Here is a 20,872-nt window from a genome sequence, read left to right on the forward strand (position 1 = left end):
TCTTGAGAATACTGCAGGCACTGCCTCCAGCTCCTCTGCTTTCTCATTATCGAAGGATCAAATCCACAAGTATAAAAGAAACATGCATGCTCATTACTCCCTTCAGAAAAACATTACCATCACTTGAGGGCACCCATCCACCTTCCAAGCTCATAATGAAGGTGCTCAGCATGAACAATGTAAAGCAGATGTTCAAAGTGTACATCAAAGAATGGGACAAGGTCGAGTGTCACTTCATCCATTAAGTATCCCATAAAAAAAGGTAGAGAAGAGTGACTGGTCTCCAAAGTTTATTAAAAATCAAAGAATAGAAAACTTTACATAAAAATATGTCAATTTTAGCTTCCACATAGTTGTCCACACAAAAAATTTAAACATTTTTTTAAACCTGTAGCACATAACCACAGTGATAGCCAGGCCAATTCATTTGGTTCACCATGACTGAAGTGTTACATGATACCACTTTTCAAATGAGTTTTGCTTTAAAATGGACACTAGTATAAGACACCAAATAAAGCCTCTGAAGGCTCTTTAATGTAGTTATGCTCAATATTGCTAGTGTGTGAAGACTAAGCAGTACAGGCTCATGTAACAGCCCTTAGATATTATTTATGAATCAGCTCACAATTTTTAGAACTTTGTTATTGTGATGAGTCTGGAGCATTAAGACAAACTTTCTGCAAACAGATATGCACTACTCTAGTTTGGAATGTTGCCCTCTCTCCCCTCAAGGACCTGTTGTGTTTGACAGATTCAGTAATAACATGAACTACTTCTGCTTCAAAGGCATACAGCATATTAAAAAGCTTCATGCTTGACACCTCATTTCAATATTCAGATACCAGTTTTAAAACCTTCTATATCTGTACACAGTATAGATGTCCTGTTAACAGGATTCTTCAGCTTTCTCTGCTAGTGGACTTACATAACTCACCTGTAGTTTTCTGTATAGCTTAAGAACTCTCACTTAAAAAAAGGGAAGTCAGAGGGCATGAGATGTGACCTACTCCCAGGACAACTGTGGTGCTTTAAAAACTCAGGGTTAGGCAGGATGTACATTTTTCAAAAAGTTAAAGACAGTGTTTGTCATGGCAATACACACTTGCATAGTATACCTGTATGCATCTGTAAATTAAGTGCCAGCCACTCATACTGTGTACAACACTGGGCTGTGCTCTCCTGCAACACATTAAAAGATACTTCTTGTAATGCTTAGAGCAGCTGAAGTACTTTTTATATATTTGCTCTTAACAGAACTAATGCATACTACTATACAGATTCCTTAATGGAATCAACATATTTCCTTTCTCCACATTCCTTAAGCCGGGTACCTCTGTTTAATAGTGTTCTTTCAACCCAAACATTAACAGGTTACGTTACTAAAATGCATCAAAGCATGTAGTTCACAGCTTTTTAGTTTCATATCAGGACTTGAACCAACCTTTTTCCCATTCCTCTCCAAAATTTTACTTCTGGTACTACAAATGTTCGATTTGTTGTCTAGTTAAAGAAAATTAAAACTCATTGGTCAGAGCAAGACGATTGATAGAGGCCAGACAATGAGCTAAAAAACACAGGGTCAAAATGCTTTGGAGCTTAGTAAATTCTTAAAACTGTAAGCCAAATCGCACTTTCATTGTGAATCAAGAAGCCTCAAATATTACCAAATGTCATGTTTATAACACTGCTCAGACAACCTGCCAAAACTATGACCCCAACTTAGATAATGCAACCTGGGAAAGGATCTGTAAATTAAAAAACCTCTTCCCCTTAAATATAACTTATGTGATAATATGAAATTAAATTAAAAATTCCAAGTTATTGCACAAATCATACTTCCAATATTTACAGAGAAAAAAAAATGAGCTTTGAAAAAAAAAAACAAACCAGGAGAGCAGCAAATTCACTTTTATGATTTCCCAACTTGATTTGCTGCAAAGAAGAAAAAAAAATATAATTCCAAGGGGCTGAAGTTTCCTTCACTTCCAAAATAAAAGAAAAGGAACAGATATAGCCACAGCAAAAAAGCTACAGCATTTGTAAATGTCCTTGCAGTTCTATTGTCAGAGCTGCTTCGGCACTGAATGAACCATTGTGGGAAGGCAGAAAACAAACTTCCACATTGAATAAGGCTTCACAGATAAGCACAACTACTTCTTGAAGATGGACTGAACCACCACACAAAGAAACATGCAAAGAAGTCAGCTGCAGATATTTGGCAACACCAACAAAACGATGTGCTGGATGCTGGTCTCCATCCCTCAAGTGGAGTGGCACTCACTCAGTCTGTCTGAACAGGGAAGGTCATTTTGGCATCTGCCATTATCTGCTCAGACTAATAGGCAAGCTGTCTCTGTGTTTTTTCCTTCTCCATATGTTACGATTGTACTGGTGGTGTCCACGGTTACCAACTGGTTGCCTCATGCCTCCACTGCTCACAGGGCTGTAGCTGTTGCCTTGGCTATGAGTTCCTTTCATGGAAAACTTCATTCCACTGTGCTGCTGAAAAAAAATAAAATAAGATAAGCATTCATTTAGGCATAAAAACAGCAAACAAAACATATATCACCAATTGTATTTCCTCAACATGTAAGTTACTTCCACAAAACACTGCTTGAAGCAACAGGTGTTTTCGTGCTTGTTTATTTGTAGCTGCGCAAGTCCCAAGGCACTAACAGCTTACTAAGTGTTTTCTGAAGAAAACATCCTGCAAATGAAATGGTGTAGATTTCAAAGCATCCTTAACACCCTTGGATCTCAGTATGAAATATAGTCACTGTACAAACTCCCTTATAAAACCACAGGAGAACTTCCACATTAAATACTAACTGCGACAGGTGTGTATATTTTGGAGTATCTCAGCAAGAGCATGACCAGATGAGATACTTCAGTCCTTCAGAAACATCATGGAGAAACGTAAGGGCATGATCACACAAGCTGATGCATGGGGAGCACAAGCCAGCTTTCCCCATAATCTCAAGTCAGTGACAGGCAAACTAAGTATTGTTTGTGAGGAGCTTGTGAATCCTTCTGGTCTGATCATCAGCTTACACAACTCCTAGGCTGTCCCTCATATGCAGGCCAAGGCAAAACAATTACGTGATCAGAAATACAGCAGGACATTTTCTGTGGGGGGTCTCCGATAACTTGAAACAAAAACTGCCCAAAAGGTTTAGTTGCAGCCTGAGTAAACCTACTCCACCATAAGGTACTACAAGTATCCCTATCACTTAATGGCATACAATAAGTAAGTTGGCTTAATGTGTATGTACTTAAATTAGGTACAAGAGTTTCAGAAGATGAAACTGAAAGACTTCCTAAATACTGGTAACACCAATGCAAGCAACCTTTCCTGATTTTTTATTGTTATTGTCTGACAGCAATAACTCAACAGACAACTGACTGCCTGCAACAAGAGTTAATTCTAACCTTAAGGGGTTGCACAGGAACACAGAGCTAACATTTGGGACAATTGCTTAGAACACTGAAGTAGCAGCAGGTATTTCATATTCTGTATTTCCAAACAAGAGTGAAGTCAAAAGAAATGAGAACACCAAGCCACAATTGTGTGCACAAAACAAAAAGAGTTATTGAAAGCATAATTCCACAAGCAACATTTTACTGTCAAACTGTTACTACAGGAGACACTGAGCATCCAGAAAGGCAAACTGGTGAAGACCAGTGTTGAGGAACAACCACAGTTAACTTCAGGGTTGCAAAAAAACCTTAAAATGGTTTTTGATTTATACAGTGTCCTATAGTCACCTAATCAACCTTCGCCATGCAACTTCTAAACACCAAGTGTTGTTCTCAGACTATCAATGCCAAAATAATTTAAGGACAAACAGAAAAAGGAAACACAAGCTGAGAATTTTCCATATCTAAGAGATACAGCTTCCCAAACATAATTTATTGATATATTTTCATAAATAGCTTCTAGTAGATATTTTAGAAAGTAAACACCATGAAACTATAAAAAATTAGAATGTTTTCTATTTTGGACAAGTGGTCCTTCAAGCAAACACACCATGTCATATCCTTGTGCAAAGTTTTCTAGTTTAGTAAGCATAGCTCTGACTCAATGATATACAAACATTTACTTGAAATGACATCAAAATACTAAAAATTACCCTAAAATAGTAAAACACTAAAAGTAGCCAGTCATCACAATGACCCTCGACTATGTGCTGAAGAAAGACAGAGGAAAACTTTACTGTTGCTACTGAACAACCAGAACAAAACTGATCAAGGAGCATACAAACTTCCAGGAAGCCAATCCACTCACTTCAGCAGAAAATGTGAAAAATCTGGGAATTTCTTCCTCAATATCAGTGAGGATTCACCAAAAAAACCTACTGGGAGCAGGATGGCAGGTGACCCCAAGATCAGACAAGCAGCACAGCATGCATGACAAGTGCATCCACCTGTATCCTAAAAGATATCTCCCTTGTTTGCTCAAAAGGTAAACAAACCTTCAAAGAATGATTAATAACCTAGCCAGAACATGAACTTGAGCTTGTGATGAAGCACTCTGCATTGTTTTTAGGCCATCAAGATAAACACTGTCAATCTACTGGAGCAGGATCTGAATCCATCAGTCTTATGACTCCTCAGCTGAGAGAGGTGCTTAAGGAAGTTGACTCAGAGACCACTTCAGTCAGAGATGATGCCTTTATCTTTACCAGTTCTCAACTACATTTTGTTCACTAGTTTGTTCACTTTTTTTTTTAACCATCAGCTTTTAGCATCCTGTGCTATGGCATTTCACAGCTTAAGTGAGCATCACATTTAATGTGAGCCTACTATGGGATAACCTGTTAGTTCTTGGAGTAAGAAATTTCTTGTCATTCAGTTCTCCAATTTTTTCATATACTGCTGATGACCACACAGACCTAGCTCATATACCTCCTCTTGTTGAGGGTAAACAATCATTCTTTCCTCACACAGAAGCAATTCCATGTGTTTGATCACTATTGACATCTTTCCCTATGCTCCTTCCATTTGTGTTTTGACTTCCCTCTGATAAGGAAAGATATGGGAAAATCATACTCACTTTTGATGTTCTGAAAGATGTCATCTTTACAAGAAAATGTCTGCTCAGGGCCTACCACTCTCTATAAAGTTTAAATTATTTCTCTCCCTCCTGGTGCATCACCTTGAAAGGTCCTTCTGGATCCTTTCTCAAGTAGCCCTTAAGGTGCTTCACAGCACCAGCAAACTTCACCAGGCTTCATCCACTGCCTTTTAGATATTAGGCAGCACAAACTCCTGCAAGGCTTTCCTGGTGAACCCTATCTTTTAAAAAAACTGAATATTTTTTTTGTTCGTCTTTTTCCAATTAGTTAATTGTTTAAAATGGGACACATCATTCACTTAGCTTCCTTCAGGACCTTAGACAGAAGAAATTTACTTCATGTTTTTGGAAATCTCAAGAGGCTGCATCAAGCATCTTTCTCCTGTGCACAAACTTCTGGACACTTCCATGCTCAGGAATGACACAATCACTGAGAGGCATCATCTGTAGCAGATCTCTCTCTAGAAAGATCAGATAATCCAAAAAGAAAGCCCTTCCCCTGTGATATCAGAGAGAAATCTTTAGTTTAGAAATTTCAACTTCTTTGGATCTATTTCTCTAGATAGAACAATCTCTTCCATCTCAACGCTATTGATTCAACAAATAGAACTGGTTTGGTTTTTAGCTGGATTGAATAATCTGCTCCATCTGGAGGGTAAGCTAAAGAATTCACATTTAAGACAAGGCTGGGGGTGGGGGTAAGGTGGAATTCTTCACATAGCAGGTTAAAAAAGCTTCTAGGAAAAAAACAACATAAAACAAAAAAAAAATGAAACAAACAAAACCCCCAGAATATAACAAAAACAACAACAAAAAACTCCAAACAAACAAACAAAAAAAACACAACAAAAAACACCATGGAGGAAAACTTGAAAAAAGAAAAAGCCCCAGAAAAAAAACTCAAGAAAACAAATCTGGTTGAAATAGAAATTTCAAGTAATTATTTACTAAGGAAACGAAATTTCTATTCTTAAATACTGGCAAATTTACTGTACAAAACTGCTGACATTTAAAGACTGCCATTATTCAAAAAGAAAATTATTAGCCAAAAATCAATCCCCTACAATTTGAAATAACACAAGTAACATAAGAGAGCTGAAGTCTAAACATAAACAGGCTTCTGAATTGTTTTGGTCTTTTGTTAGATTTCTTTTTTTGCCTGATAGAATTTCTAAAGTAAGGAGAAAAGAAAGGCAGAAAAATGTTGGTAATAATGTATCTGTGCTCAACTTAAAAATAGATTATACAGCGCTACAGTGCTCCAAAATGATTGGTAAGTACTTACAGAGGGGTAAAGGAAAAGCTTAGAAAAGGACTAAGACATTCTGAAAGATCACATATTTAGTATTTTGTTGTTAACAGGATTAAATGCCACAACTGAATCTAGTCTGCAGCTGATCAGACTTTAATCAAACTCACACACCTCAAAATCATTTCATGTGAAATACCAGAGAAGTATTCAGTGCTACCTTGGTGTACCATTAACATTCTAAGTAAACCTTAAATAACATATTATGCATTCTCAAAATATTTCAGAAAGTTTGCAATATTTCCAAATTCTTTATTTTAGGCTTGCAGCACTCACTTACTGATTTTCTGATCATAACATCTGTAAATACACTAAAAATTTAACTACTTCTTTAAGAAACAGATCCATTGTTTTGCAGAGAAATAATGGACAATGACCTAACCAACATTTTAGTCTCAACTATATAAGCAATACGCCAATTATTAGGCAACCTAGCCTCATTATTTTAGATTAGTTAACAAGATTCTGTAAGATATTTGCGCATGCTACCTGGGTGTACTCTTAACCTGGTAAGATTTGTATGTGGTTTAGAATTCTAAGCTGAAGTAGAGACAAACCAAAGTAAGTTATTCCAAAAGTTGCTCAGTACTGGCAATCTAGGGAAATAAGGCTCAAAGCACAGCAAACAAAGACACTTTTCTTTTTGGGACCTACAGGTCACTTTCAGCTGCAAGTGATAGAATCTTGAGTTCTGAACAGATTTCATCAAATGAGCCCAAACTCTTTTCTGCTGTTACTAAAAGTGGAAATTTATGGACCCGACTGTAAGAACAGCAAAGAAAAGGAAAATAAACATGGGGACTAAAAAGAGCTCAAAAGCAAGGAAGATTTTAGATGTTTCTTACCTTCCAGCAAAGGTAAATTTTTATTTTTATTGGAAAAATAAAAGCTTAAAGGGAGCAGACTATTTCAATATTTCATATCTTATTGCACTTCATTATAGATAAATGGCAGAGCTACCACACAAAGGTCAAGGTTCTCTTCACCTTTCACAACAGGTTAGGCAATGTTAGTATGAGCAGCTCCGAGATAAATTAGCATTTGAGAGAGCAGAGGATCTAGTCTCCAGAATGAGGGACTGACAGCAGACAGCACCGTCAGCATTGCAGCAAATACTGAACTATGTTATGGTAAAGAAAGCAGGATGACACATGAAATAAATACCCTTTTTGATCTTGTCAGTACTCAAGTTTCAAAATTGAGGGGCAAGAGTCAAAACAATGCTACCAGAAGAGAGAACTCATACTGCAACTTTGCTGCTGTTGTGACATGGGCCATGAAGTGTATCTGCATACTTGTCACTACTGAGAACAAGAGATAATAGCTTTTTTAGCACAAAGCTGACAGTTTCAGACCTTAAAGAGAAATCTTACCTCACTGAGAATTCTCACTTTTGATTTGGAACAGAGAAACTATTACTACAGTAAGAAAAACCCTTTCCAAATGACGAGGTGATACCAATACATGTGAAAAAGTCTGCAGAGGAAATACATATGTGATTATTCAAATGAATCTCAGTTTGTGAGCAAAAATCTGATTACAATGACACTGGAAGAAAAAGGAGTACTATGTTAACAAAAGGAAGGTATGACTTCTGCATTTCCATAACTCTTTTATTTATGGTGGGATTTTTTTATGTTTCTAAGAAACCACAATGTAGACTTCCCTGCAACTCAGGAAGCAACCAACGATGTGGCCAGAGGACTTCATACAGTCCTTTAAACATCTAGACTAGATGTTTATATGGAGCCCTCTGGAGACCACTTAATCCAACATTCTGCTGTAAATAGTCAGATTAAGTCATCCAGGGTCTGCTCAGGCTAAGTCAGTTTCCATACATGGAAGGATGACACCACACAAAGACTGTGTAAGTACAGGGGAAACTAGATGAAAAATCTCCAGTACTGTTTTCAGCTGAACAACCTCTGAAAATCAGATTCAGTTTTTCCTTCTCCTCTTTCCTTAGAAAAGGAAATAAAACATCTTCCCTTAAGCTCTGCATGTGTTAAAAACCAAACAATGTTCTGTCACACAGAGGAGTCTGTCATTTAGAATCAAAACTGTTTCCAAAGTAGACAACCATAGCCTACTTCCTATGAAAACACCTGGACACTGAAAAATTACTCCACCCTAAATGAGAGCATTCTCAATTTAAAAAAATAACAAAAATGTCATTTGGTTGAATGAAGAAGCCTTCAGTATACCTAAACAGCTTAAAAATGCCATTGAACAAATCAGGTCATTTCTAAATTGAAGCTGACATACTGAAAACACTGAAGTATCTTAATATACAAAGGGAATTCAGCATACTTCTGCATTGACATGAATTAAAATGTCTTTACAAACTTATCCTTCATCCAAGTAAGCTACACTTGACTGTTTGCACTCATCTAAAAGAAATTTTGATTGAAGTCCCTGGCCAATTTTGTTTGCCATGCTGCTTCCAGAAATAATATCAGAGATACAAGCAGTATCAGCAGTACTAGTGAGACACAGCAACACCATTAACAATTGCTCTGGATAAAAGCAAACTCTGAAACAAAGTATGCTAGCCACAGAATTGTCTATAATGCAATATAAAAAAGCAGTTTCTAAGTTTAAATGTTCTGCCTTATTTGGCCAAACTCAAAAGAATCTGAAAAAAAAGAACGCACTCCTGCAAGTCCCTTTACAGGTTTTGTCTTTGGTATTTCAGCACTGACATTCAGGTTTCACTTCCTAGTTGTCTCCATAGCAACAAACATATTCCCAATCAGACACCACTGATCTTTACTGGAGATTTCCTCAGTCACACTAGAAGCCAGCCAGTGCAGCAGAGGGACTGGTGCTTGCTGGCTTTAGATACTTTGGAATCAAAATACAACCCTTTGGGGGAAAAATGAAAGCATCTCAAAAGTTAAATGAAAGAGCTCTTCTGACCTAAGAAAAAGGAAATTTCTTCTGTCTTCATTTTGGTAACCTAGTGAAGAGCAATCCAGCATGAAAATTAAACTTATCTGCAAGTAGCAACAGGGAATGTAGTCCCTTCCTCTCCTTGGGAAGTTACCAGTCAATTTCTGCCCCCTCTACTCATCTGGACATGCGTCTCAGCACCTGTTTTTCTGCTTATTTCTAATGGGCAGTACTGCTTCATAAACTTCAAGTAAAATTTCAAACTGCTGTCAGCAGAGTAGGAAAATTATTACCTTGGAAAAATGATGGATGATAATGATCCTGAAAAGCACACAGACCTGTGCCAGGAGCTTAATCAGTCCCTGAACTACCTGGAAATTCTCCAATTAATTATGCAGTACATAAATAGAATTGGCAATCACACCAAACATGTTTCAAAAATGAAAATAGCAGGAAGCTTTAACAGCAGCAAACTTGCCTAGAAGGCAGTAATTTGTTCAAAATACAGTTAAATGCTCTTGGCACCTCCTGCTTTTGAGAGCTGTATTCAACACCCAGGGACAGCTTTACAAGCTGAACTGAGGTGGGAAAAGCTGAAGACATCATGCAGACAAATGAGTCCCTTTCAAAATTTTTTGAATATGAAAGAAGATTTGCTTTTAAGAAAGGATTAAGAAATCATGTGCAAATCTATCAGGGCAGGAGTCCTCTAAGATGGTAGAGTGCACCTATTAAGAGTTATAAGCTAGCCGAGTCTCATCAACTCAAAAGAAAAGCCACCAGCCTAATCTAGCACAGTCATGCTCCAGAAAATTGGAAGTGGAAAGGAGATATTTACAGTATTCTGGGTAAAGTGATTTCATTTCCCACTTCTGATTCAATCATAAACTTTATCAAAAAAACCCACTTCTACTTCACAAAATATAAGCTTTTGGTAAATTCAATGCAAATAGTCTATTATCCCATTTCTAAACTACAAGTAGCAAGAAATTCTTCTGATTTAATGTGATTCTCAAAGGCACATCTTTGTTAAGCAAAGCCACAAAAAATTTCCTGCTTTTAAACATTTAAGTACTATAAAACTACTAACAGAACAGTTTAAAATCACTTGAAAGGACAGCCAAGGAACAGAAAGCCAGAAAAAGTGCTACAAAGCAGCTGTTTTCCAGGATTCAGAATTCCAGCAGACATCCAAAATTCACACAACACATTGTCTCTTCACAACTGTGGGAAACACTCTGAATGCCAACTTGTTTTGTACTAACAACTGCATGCCTCCTAACTAGCTCCAGGGCACTTCAGAAAAGCAGAGCTGTTAAGGAAAGAATAATCTACACTAAATTTGTATTTTAGATGAAGTTTAACTTAAAATAACTCTCCACTTTTATTCTAAAAAGCCTTCTGAAGTTTCAGACTGGACTGTATTCACTAGCCAGTGAATATTCAATTGCAGACATTATAATAGAAATATATTATTCTATTAGCTTCTCACTAATACATTTCCTGTGCAGGTAAGCTGGTATTGCCTAGGTGGCACTGAGCAGTAGGGAAAGAAAGGAGGGGAAGAATCAGTGTAATCAGTTAGAAGCTTAAAACCAAAGGCAAGTCAAGGGAAGTGATCATGTCCCCTCTACTCAGCATAGGTGAGGTCACACATGAAGTGCTGGGCCTAGGTCTGGGCTCCCCAGGAACAGACATATGGACAAATAGGAGAGTGTCCAGTGAAGATCCATGAAGTAAGTGCTGAATCAAATTTAAAAAAAGGCATTACGTTGAAAATCTCTTGGGCCTTGATTCCCAAGAACTCTGACAGAAGGACTTGGAGAAGTTGGAAGAGAACCTGACCAAAACTAAGTTTCAAAGAAACCAGCTCACTGTTTTGTTACCACAGGCAACTCACAATTTGCATTAAGCCTCGTGTGAAGCATGTTTGACTAATAGCTGTAATTATCAAGACTAAGGGACTGTTTTCCTGCAGAAAGAGGCACTGAGGTTGTACCAGAATGCATATATTAGCCAAAATACATTCAGGTCCCAGCACAATTATGCACACATTTAATTTTTGGTAAAAAACGTTGTGCACATGTCCATAATTAATCTTCTGTTCTCTACCTTTAAAATGTATTACAGAATATTACAAGTGTAACCAAATCTAATAATTCAAAATCAAGACAACAAAATAAGCCTAGAAAGGTCAGTACAATTCCTTAAAATTCAAAAACCATCTTATAGCTCCACCATCTATATGATGGTGGAAATTTAAGAGCCTAAATATCTACAAATATCCCACCAGCTGGGCACCAGGATTCTCAAATACAAGGAGTCAGACACCTGACACTCCTTTAACTTACTCCTAGGTGTCTGTGCTGCGGAGGGGCTCCTCTACTGCAAACCCTTTCCCACCCTTTGCTCTCCCCAGAGCTGTGACACAGCAGGTAAGTACTTTGATGACCACATGAAGCTCAGCACATGCTCTATGAAGGCTATCCTCAGACTGACAGCACAGATGAGCTGCAGCTGCAGTGTGACAGAGTTGCTGGCTCATACCTGATTACTGGCGGCCACTATCAGGGCTCTCGGAGGCGCAGATTGGGGTTTACCACTTGGCAGGGGCAATGCGGGTGCTAAACTGGCCATAAGCTGAGTCGGTGCTTGAAGACTGAACTGGTAAACATTAGGAGCTGTGCAAGGTGGTGTATCTGATTCCTTTTGGCAGAGAAAAAGGGGAAAAGAAAAGCAACTTTACAGAAAGTACGGTATATACAGGCTATGCACGTGAAAATGCACCCAAATATCAACTCAAGCGAATACTGTAAAACATAACAATTTTCAATAGTAAAAAAAAAATAAAATAAAAGTCAGCACTATGTTTATTTTATATATCTAGCGAAAGTTTAATTGAATGTCCATTAAGAAGACAACGTCAACAAGTCTATGGCAATCACAAGTCAGTTCCAGTCAGCACAAATCTAGAGTCAAAGTTATGTCTCTAACAAATTCAAACTACAAGATAAGAACTAAAGCTGGGAAAAACAGAACAAGAACAGCAACACTCTGGGTGATAGAAGGGCAAGAATTTTAGTTGTCATGACAGATTCCGTCCTCAGAACAGTGTTCTGAAGTGTACTGATTTACATGGCAAAGTTACTCACTGTAATTGTCACAATCTTCTCCCACTCCATCCAGCAACAGCAAAGTTAGGGCTCCACCTCCCAAGAAACAAGCTGATGCTCTGCCCCTCAGGACCAGTATACACACATGCCACTGCTCTCAGGGAGTTTTGCTCCCCTCTCTTTCCATCTGAAATCTGAGGGATAGTTCTTCAGGAAAAGCAAGATGGATAGAGGATAAAAGATACTGCAATGAAACTGATATCACTGATTACTACTCCTTCTCCTTCCAGCCTGATCACCTGCAATCTCAGATGCATCCTAAGCAAACATATTAGCGATGCTAAAGTACTGTGCATCTGGAGCACCTAACAGCAAGGAGGCAAACACAGATCCAGGGCTTTGCAGGAAATTCTGAAGTCTGAAAATACCCAACTACCTGAGTTCTTAAATGATCAATTATTTTCTAAGTTGAGAAAGTTGGAAAGCAAGCTACAGCCTTTTAAAACAACTTTGAACACAAAAACTCTTGTAAAACTTATTTTTCAGCCATAACATAATGGCAGAAGTAACATCCCCTACGTTTCACTGCTGGTTTTTACCACATTCTTAACTTCAAAGCATTGTGAACTTAAAAACAATGGAAAGACCTATTCTTTATCCCAAACCACTGTTGCTTTTTCCACTGCCAGCTACTAGGTTCAAAATATAGCAAGAGATGAGGGTTGGCCAATTAGTAGTTTAGAAGTTACCACATTAAAAGGCATTATTGGCTCAGGTCATCACAGATCTTTACTGTTGAAGTAATTACTGAAGCGTTCTATTGCTCTGTCTCTAAAGATTAATTGCCTGGAAGCAAAGACTCTTCACTTAAATCACATAAACTTTAAACAGATCTCCAGCACTACTACTTGCCCTCAAATGGCCTTGTTTTCTAAATTAGATTCTTCAGTTAGAGAATAGGCTGCTCAAGAACAGAAACAAGAGACTGTTTAAAAGCTTTTCCTGGGGAAGATTACAGAAGTGAGACTGACAACTGTGAATACTGAGCAGCCTAAGCAATGAGCGACCACAAAGCAAAACTTGCATCTCAGCTGAACTGAATACTCATGGTAGAAAAGAGTCCTCAATAAAATCAATTTGTTAGAACAACCAGTCTTTTATTGGTCTGTATGAAGTTGTGCTTACTAAAAAATAAGATCTAAAAGAAAGGAATTGCTCTCCCATTAGTTCAACTGGTGATAAAAGTTACAGTATGCCTCCTGAAGCAGATAACTGCACAATGAATTCACTAGAGACACATACTTGTAAAAACAATCTGTGCAGAAAGTTTCTTATTTATGAGATCAGATATTTATTCTTTAATAAATATGTTCATCATAGAGGGAAACTACATGCTGTAGCACTGACCAAAAATTAAGCTTAGTTGATGCCTGGATTAGGTGGCATTTTTCTCCTTTGTCCAAGCCTACAGTATCAACACTGTGGGAACAGGCTAAGGTTGCCACAAAGATGAGTTCCCTTGGACACTTTTGGTCATGGAATTTATTAAAAAGCTAATGAGAAGAGAGGGAAATGAAGAGACAAGCTCTAAGCATGCTCACAAGTACCCATGAGCTAGCAAATGGGATGGAGAAAGGGATCTGATTGTCTAGCCAAACTAACTTGCAAGTCTGCCATGCAGCCTTTACAAACCTGACCCAAGAACAATTTTAGTGTCTCCATTCAAAGGATCTCTTCTGCTTAGATACAATTAGATCCCTGAAGGTTCACATACCTGACTCAGATGGGCCACTTCTCATTAATGAGATTTCTAAGGGGCTTTAAAGCAACAAAAAGTTGCTCAAAAGAGTAGCAGATGGAAGAGAAAAGAGCATCACAACATTTAATTAAGAATAGAACTCACCACAAACTAAGCTTGTGTTATTTTATTATAATTTTTAAAAGGTATGTTTTTCTGCCTCAAGTGTTATTTACTGAAGCACATCTCATACAGGCAGATTGTATCTTTTTTCCAAGGCAATCCTGGATTGCCAGTGGCATTAGTGTATGGAGTTGATATTGACTGACTTATATTACTGATATTTTGATGCTCTTAACTTTTTAAGAGCATGAAAACACTTCCATAAAGAGCAGTATTACCCTTCTTAAACTGAAAGATTAAACTTGGATCAGAAAACTGAGCCCAATGTGAACAAATCTGATTTTCCACAAACACAGCCTACACTGAAGGATTAAATCTTTCTTGGTCTTCTGGAGCAGATTTTTAAGTGTAACATGCAAACGTGAGGCACCACAGAAGTTCAGATGACCTACAAGTCCTACATGGAGGTAACACTTTTGACATGTTAGGTACACACTTTTGTCTGGAAGACAGAAGCCCTGACCATTACTAGGGTGAGGGCTACAGAGGTCACATTAAAAAAGATAAATGTTCACTAAAGGGGTATGATCCCTCAATTGATTTTAGCAGATAATATAGGGATAAAGCCACAAGACTGCACCTCATAGCAGTACCTCATCCTGCAAGGAAAATATCTTTTAAAGATATCCTTTTGGAAACCAAGAAATACTAACAGATGCAGGTTTATCCTCCTGGGAACATGCAAGCAGTTTCAACTTCCTGATTAAGAACTTGGCATGCAGAAGGAAGATATCTACTGCTCACAGCCCTGATTACTGCGGACTCTAGTTTACTTTAATGCTGGAGAAACAGAAAGTATGGAAGAAACCTAGAAACTCAAGTGTTACTGATGAACTTCTGTCTAGACAGAAACAGTGAAACATTGTGGTCATACAAAAGATTAAAAACTTAAATTCAGGCTTCTCTTCTTGACATTGGATGAAAACAAAGTAAAACAATTTACTTTTCCGCATAATGCATCTCCCATTTTAAGACTAAGGACCCCATCACCAAGAGATTATTTTCTTGCTAAAACCTCATTACTGACTCAGTCTGGCCATAAGACTTTATTTCAGTTCCATTAATAACTCAAGGCTTAAGATACTTGGTAACTTCTCAGTTAACAACTCAGCTACCATTTTAGAGCTTTCCATTTTCAAGACTATGCTTTCCTAAGAGCTGAAGTTGCATAAGATTAATTCATGACCCCAGTGTGTTTAAGTTTGGCTCAATGCTAAAAGAGTCTAACTATCCTAAAGTCAGTACTCAGAAATAAAAACGTAAAACAATAGAATGCAAGTTTCTTGATAGTGTGATGAGTTTGGGTTTTCACCCTCATCTCTAAGAATGAACTACAAAAGTCTTGGCAAAAAGATCTTTATTGTTTCCACCCTCAAAATTTCTTCCACTAATTAAACAATTTTTTTTTCTCTTTCCCACAACATTCAGGAGCTGGAAGCTGCGAGAGAACAATGACTATTTCAGTAAAAACTCTCTTCCATCTTTGAAAGCAAAGAACTGAAAATTCTTGTTTATAGTTAACACTTGACACTGTACATTTTCAAATGTTCCTCTCCTTACTTACAATTACAGTGATTTAACCGATGAGCGCTGCCAGTCTTACTCCTTCTGCCTCTTTTCCCATTCCAGCCTTCTCCATTACACCTGTCGTAGCATCTGACATTGTTATGTGCTAATTCACAGAGGTGAATCACAGAAACAGTAATCACCTTCTTACTAGTTTCACTTTCTGAATCAGCTCACCACAGGAGTAAGTGAACACCAGTGCAGAAAAGCAGGAGTAGCTAATGAAAGGAAATTTGGCTAGCAAATACATCCTATTACTGAATTTGCTTAGCAATGTGCAAAACCACATTCCTTTGAACATAAAGCAACACCAGAGGACTTCAGACATTTCCTAGTTTGAAGGCATGTACAGAAGAAGAACTTCAATGCATGCTCTCACTCAAATAGCTTAAGCTCCAGTGTACTAAACTGTGCTTGATAAACACTTGGAAACACCGTGCTTCCAAAGGTGACTGTATGATCACCCCCTGCCCTCATCCCATCTCTTCCACAGTGTGCCATTTCCTTTCTTGGTAGGTGGAGCCATAACTTCAACTATGGTGTAAATAAAGTAGAATGGAGACAAACAAAATTTCCACTTTTATGGAAGGTCACAAGAGAATTTACATCAATATAATTGCTCCACTTCCACTGTCCAGCGTATAAGCAATGTAAATCTTGAATTAAGGTGAAATTGGTTGATTTTTCTGCCTTTCATTGCAAAAACAAAAGATCTTGGTCATTGTGATTACAGAAGGGGAGAAATGAAAGAATATAGGATACACAAGCAAACAAAAATATGCATACTCCAAAAGCATTAGTGTTTGTTTTACAGAAAGACAACTGAAAACATTATCTAATTAGCATGTACCAGATTAAACACAAGCCCTTCAACCATACCTCATTATACCCTGAGAGGCCTGACTGCAAGCTTATTCCATGTTCTGTCAATACTCACTGTATTTCAGATAAGCCATCTTAAATCAAAAAGGTCCCAAAAGTGCATAATTTAAAACTTCCTTTGTTGCCCCAATACTTTTATTTCACAGGCTTTCAACTGGTCTGTATTGCTAACAATATAAAAATATTTCCACTTTAACTTTCAAGTTATGCACTGAATTACAGGACTCCTTATGAAAGGTGATCATGCGCCATTCTAGACTATAAATACTGAATTTAGGTTTTCTTCCATGCTAAAATGGCTTAGGTACCTCTGTGGGTTTTTTTCATGGGAGGGAATGTTTAGATATGCAAGATTACAGCTTAGAATTTGGCATCAGAAACGAGTCTGAAGTCAACTCTTAAATTATGTGCTCCTCTCCTTACTTCACTGACCTCACAGCAGTAAAATCCCACTTTACTTGCTGAATTACAGATTCTCTCTGCATCCTCTGCTGCTTAGAATAACTTATTAAATAAAATTACTTTAGGATTTTGTATTCAAAACTGCGCCTCCTGCAGCTTTGCAGAAATTTACTCTTACTTCAAGCAGATATGGAGAACAGACTGCTCAAGAAACTGATACAGAGGAACTGAAGAAAAGCATGAGACAGTATAAAATTCCACACTGTAAGAGATACAGGTTAAAAACTTCAAAAACAAACACGAGGCCATACAGTGAAAGAGTAAAATAGCCAAAAGCAACACTGGAAAAATCTGTTCCCCTCTAATCCACAGGAAGTGTTCACAATCTGCATAGCAAGTACAAGAAAAAATAATGGCACTTCTAAGGATTTGGGGGCCTAAACTCTTAAATGCCCCAAATCAAATGTCAATTAAATGCTTTTCCCCAGTTAACCCCAGGTTGTCTGTGTCTCTGCACTCAGTATTGCTCACTGCTTTATTTGAAGACAAGCTGCCTGCAAGTCAGCACTTACATCTCTCTGAAAGTCAAACATTAAGAGAGGCTTTTTAAAGAACTTGTATTTGTTCAGGAAGGGGAGAAGCCTAAGACAAAACCTGTATTATTTGACACAAAGATGATCAACTATTCATACATATTTGAACAGTTACTTTGGTTAGGACATGAGAATATATAGGCACATAAAAAGAAGAGAAAAAAATCTGTGTAGCTCCTGCTCTCAAGGCTGAGAATTTTATTAGGCAACCTCCTTTTGCCCCCACTCCTTATACACACAATTTCAACTGCAACTCTACAAATTAATCTGTCATTACAATGGATTTAACAAGACTTCAAGAAGAGCTGTTACATATTCTGAAGTGTCTGTCCCTCTACTGAAGATAAGCATGCCTCAATGCCTGAAAATTTAATCACTTTTTAAAAGCACAGCATTTATCCAGACAAGATATGTCATATACTTTATCACCTCTCTGTGAATACGGAAGCAAAACAGCTCCTGCTAATAAGCTGACATTTAGTCTGGCTAATAGGAAGGAAGGTGAGATGGTTGATAACTTCATTAGGCATGTTGAGTTCAAGTACTAAACCACCATTACTGTAAAGCAAGTAACAGTTCCAAAAATCAGTGTGGATCTTGCATGCATTCAGCAGAACTGAAAGAACAATGAGTCTTATTCTTATCAGTCCCATTTTTATATTAGTCTCAGAATGTAAGCATCCAATCAAGGTAGTGAGCACAAAATACTTCAATACAGTGAAAAGACAGATTCACAGAACACTGAAGGTTCTGCTCAGCAGCATATTCTTGAGCTGATGGGGCAGATCAAGCACTGACATTCTGATGATAGGGCTACAGTTAATTTCAAGAACCGTCTGAAAGAAGCTATTGTAAGTGTTAAAAAGTGGCAAGGATTGTGTCATCTCCAAAGCCAGACTACAGGGGTACCTTGTTCACTGAAACTTTAACTACATTGGCATGACTGCAGAACTCAGAAGTCTTCACTAAATTATCTCATCACAGAAGGCTACACAACATTATCACCAGAAACACTGAGATAATGTGTATGAAATTTGGTAGAAACAAACTTCTAAGACAACTTGGAGTTTCTGTGATGGACTGGATATGACATTATATATCCATAAGGTAACAGAAAAGGGCTTTAAGAATTTCCTATGAGCCATTTTATCTGCTGCTGATATGCCGCCATCACTGTCACATAAAATCTTAAGCTTTATTTGGCATAACATTATCAGAACTGCAGAACATAGCACCAGAATTCAAATCAGACCAAAATGAGACTGCAAAGACATACCAAGGATTATTTCTTACTTAGCAGAGACTGTTGATCGGGCAATACATATTCTCTAGCACTATTCTAGGACTTCCTGAGCTAATGAAAAACATTTTTCCACAATGCTTAAGCAACAAGAAATCCTGGTCACCAGTTACAGAGTGCAGGTCCAAAATGAAAAAAATGCACACCAGAAAAAAACCCCAACCAACACAGCATTTTCAAGAGGAATTTGGTCACTGCTTGATTGTGAGACTGACATCTGTAGCTACCCAAAACAAGAGGAGAGCTGGGGCTGAACATAGCTCATTTCATCTGGTTTCAGATTCTCATAGCAATCACTTAACTCAGGACCAAGGTGAGATTTTTTTTTAATGCCAGAGGCTTCTTTTCTGTAGTTAAACAGTTTGACTCTGGCTTCCATAAAGTAAAACAAGGACACTTTACACTGTCCTTGATGGCAAAGACATTTATAAAACATCTTCCATCATTCATTTCAACATTTGTTGGATTGTGTAGGAATGCATCATTATACAACTTACCTGTTTGCAGGAGTGAAGAATATACCTGCTTTTTTTCAGGGCAATGTAAGGCATTTGAAATCAGAAGAAAGCTTCATTGAGAGAGACTTACTACATAGATCAGTTTGATAATTAACATAATTGAAAAAATATATGAATGGTCTGATATTTCTGATAACCAGATTCCTTGTATCCATAAAGTTTTTCAATACATGTTCTTTAGTTTGCTCCTGATCACCAATATTTACATTCTTCACAGAACCAAGGTAACATGGCAGGAATTTTAGTACTCAATATTTTGCACAAAACTGTATTAGAAATACTGCTGAGTGAGTCAGAGCTCTGTATTGACACGTACAGTAGGACAATCCCATCAACTGAACAGCTCTCCCACTAACAGTGATACCCAAAGACAGGCTTCTCTTCCACAACATCTTGATCTGAAATTTACTGGCCCTTTGAAGAGCTGTCCTTTTTGATTAAGATTTTACAGTTGGCTAGAACACCTACTAAAGACAACATGACTAGAATTTCATTGGCCAGAGAGTGCTAGACTAGGGCATTTTGTAAATAGCTTTGCTACTTTGGGAAATTCATAAAAGGATACATTTTGTTAAAATTATGAAATGGTCTCATTATATCCAGTTTTTAACTCTGGGCTGTGTAGACACACAATGGTCTAGAAGCATGTTCTCCTGCAAGCTAGTCTTAGATGTGCAAAGATGAAAGTAAACATCCTCCTGAGTTTCAGATGGTATGCTGAGAAAAAGCACATAAATCTAAAATATATAGGGAAAGAGAAGATTGTCCTTTGAGAAGACAGTTCTCTTGTTCCTCAGTGGTACTTAAGTTCTCATCTTTAAAAAGTTGCCACCAGTATGGAGAACTCAGGGTAGTAACTGTAAGCTCTTATTTTCTTCCATTTTTCTGAGTATATACAGACATTGAGAGGCTGACTTCTAAATGTTAGCTCTGGTTTATGACAATCCAGTCTTGAGAAAAACATGCTCCTTCTTATTGTTCTGTTTTCCTGCTGCCAGAATAAATCTATAACCATTGCTTTAGCTGACAGACCCATAAGTCCAAGACACCAGAACAATTACCCATTCAGCTGCTGAGTCATATTTACAGATTATTGATGCAAAACCTGTAATGCTGTCAGAACTCCAAGGAAGCAAATCTTTAAAAACCAAACAGCATGCTGTATTGCAACCAACTATTAAACTATAGGGTTTAATAAAAATTCTAGGATCCCTGTGAGCAATACTGCACTGCTCTGATAATGCCTGCACTCTCAATATATACTGCCAATATTGCTTCCAGGACATGTTGACAAATATATGC

General features: G+C 37.6%; 1 protein-coding gene across 4 annotated transcripts in view; it reads right to left on the bottom strand.

Moving 5' to 3' along the window:
• Positions 1-275: 275 nt before the first annotated feature.
• Positions 276-20,872, bottom strand: part of TENT4A (terminal nucleotidyltransferase 4A) — a 57,740-nt gene continuing 37,143 nt past the window's right edge. The window contains exons 11-12 of one of the 4 annotated variants that reach the window (XM_058030960.1): positions 11,823-11,981; positions 276-2,499 (exon numbers count right to left, since the gene is read on the bottom strand). In XM_058030960.1, coding sequence (XP_057886943.1) covers positions 2,323-2,499; positions 11,823-11,981 — 336 coding nt within the window. In that variant the 3' untranslated portion in view covers positions 276-2,322. Of the gene's footprint in view, positions 2,503-11,822; positions 11,982-20,872 lie in introns of all 4 variants that reach the window. The other 3 variants (XM_058030949.1, XM_058030977.1, XM_058030969.1) reach the window with 3 other exon arrangements.

Source organism: Melospiza georgiana, chromosome 1, assembly GCF_028018845.1.
Source record: "Melospiza georgiana isolate bMelGeo1 chromosome 1, bMelGeo1.pri, whole genome shotgun sequence".
NCBI classification, from domain to species: Eukaryota; Metazoa; Chordata; class Aves; order Passeriformes; family Passerellidae; genus Melospiza; species Melospiza georgiana.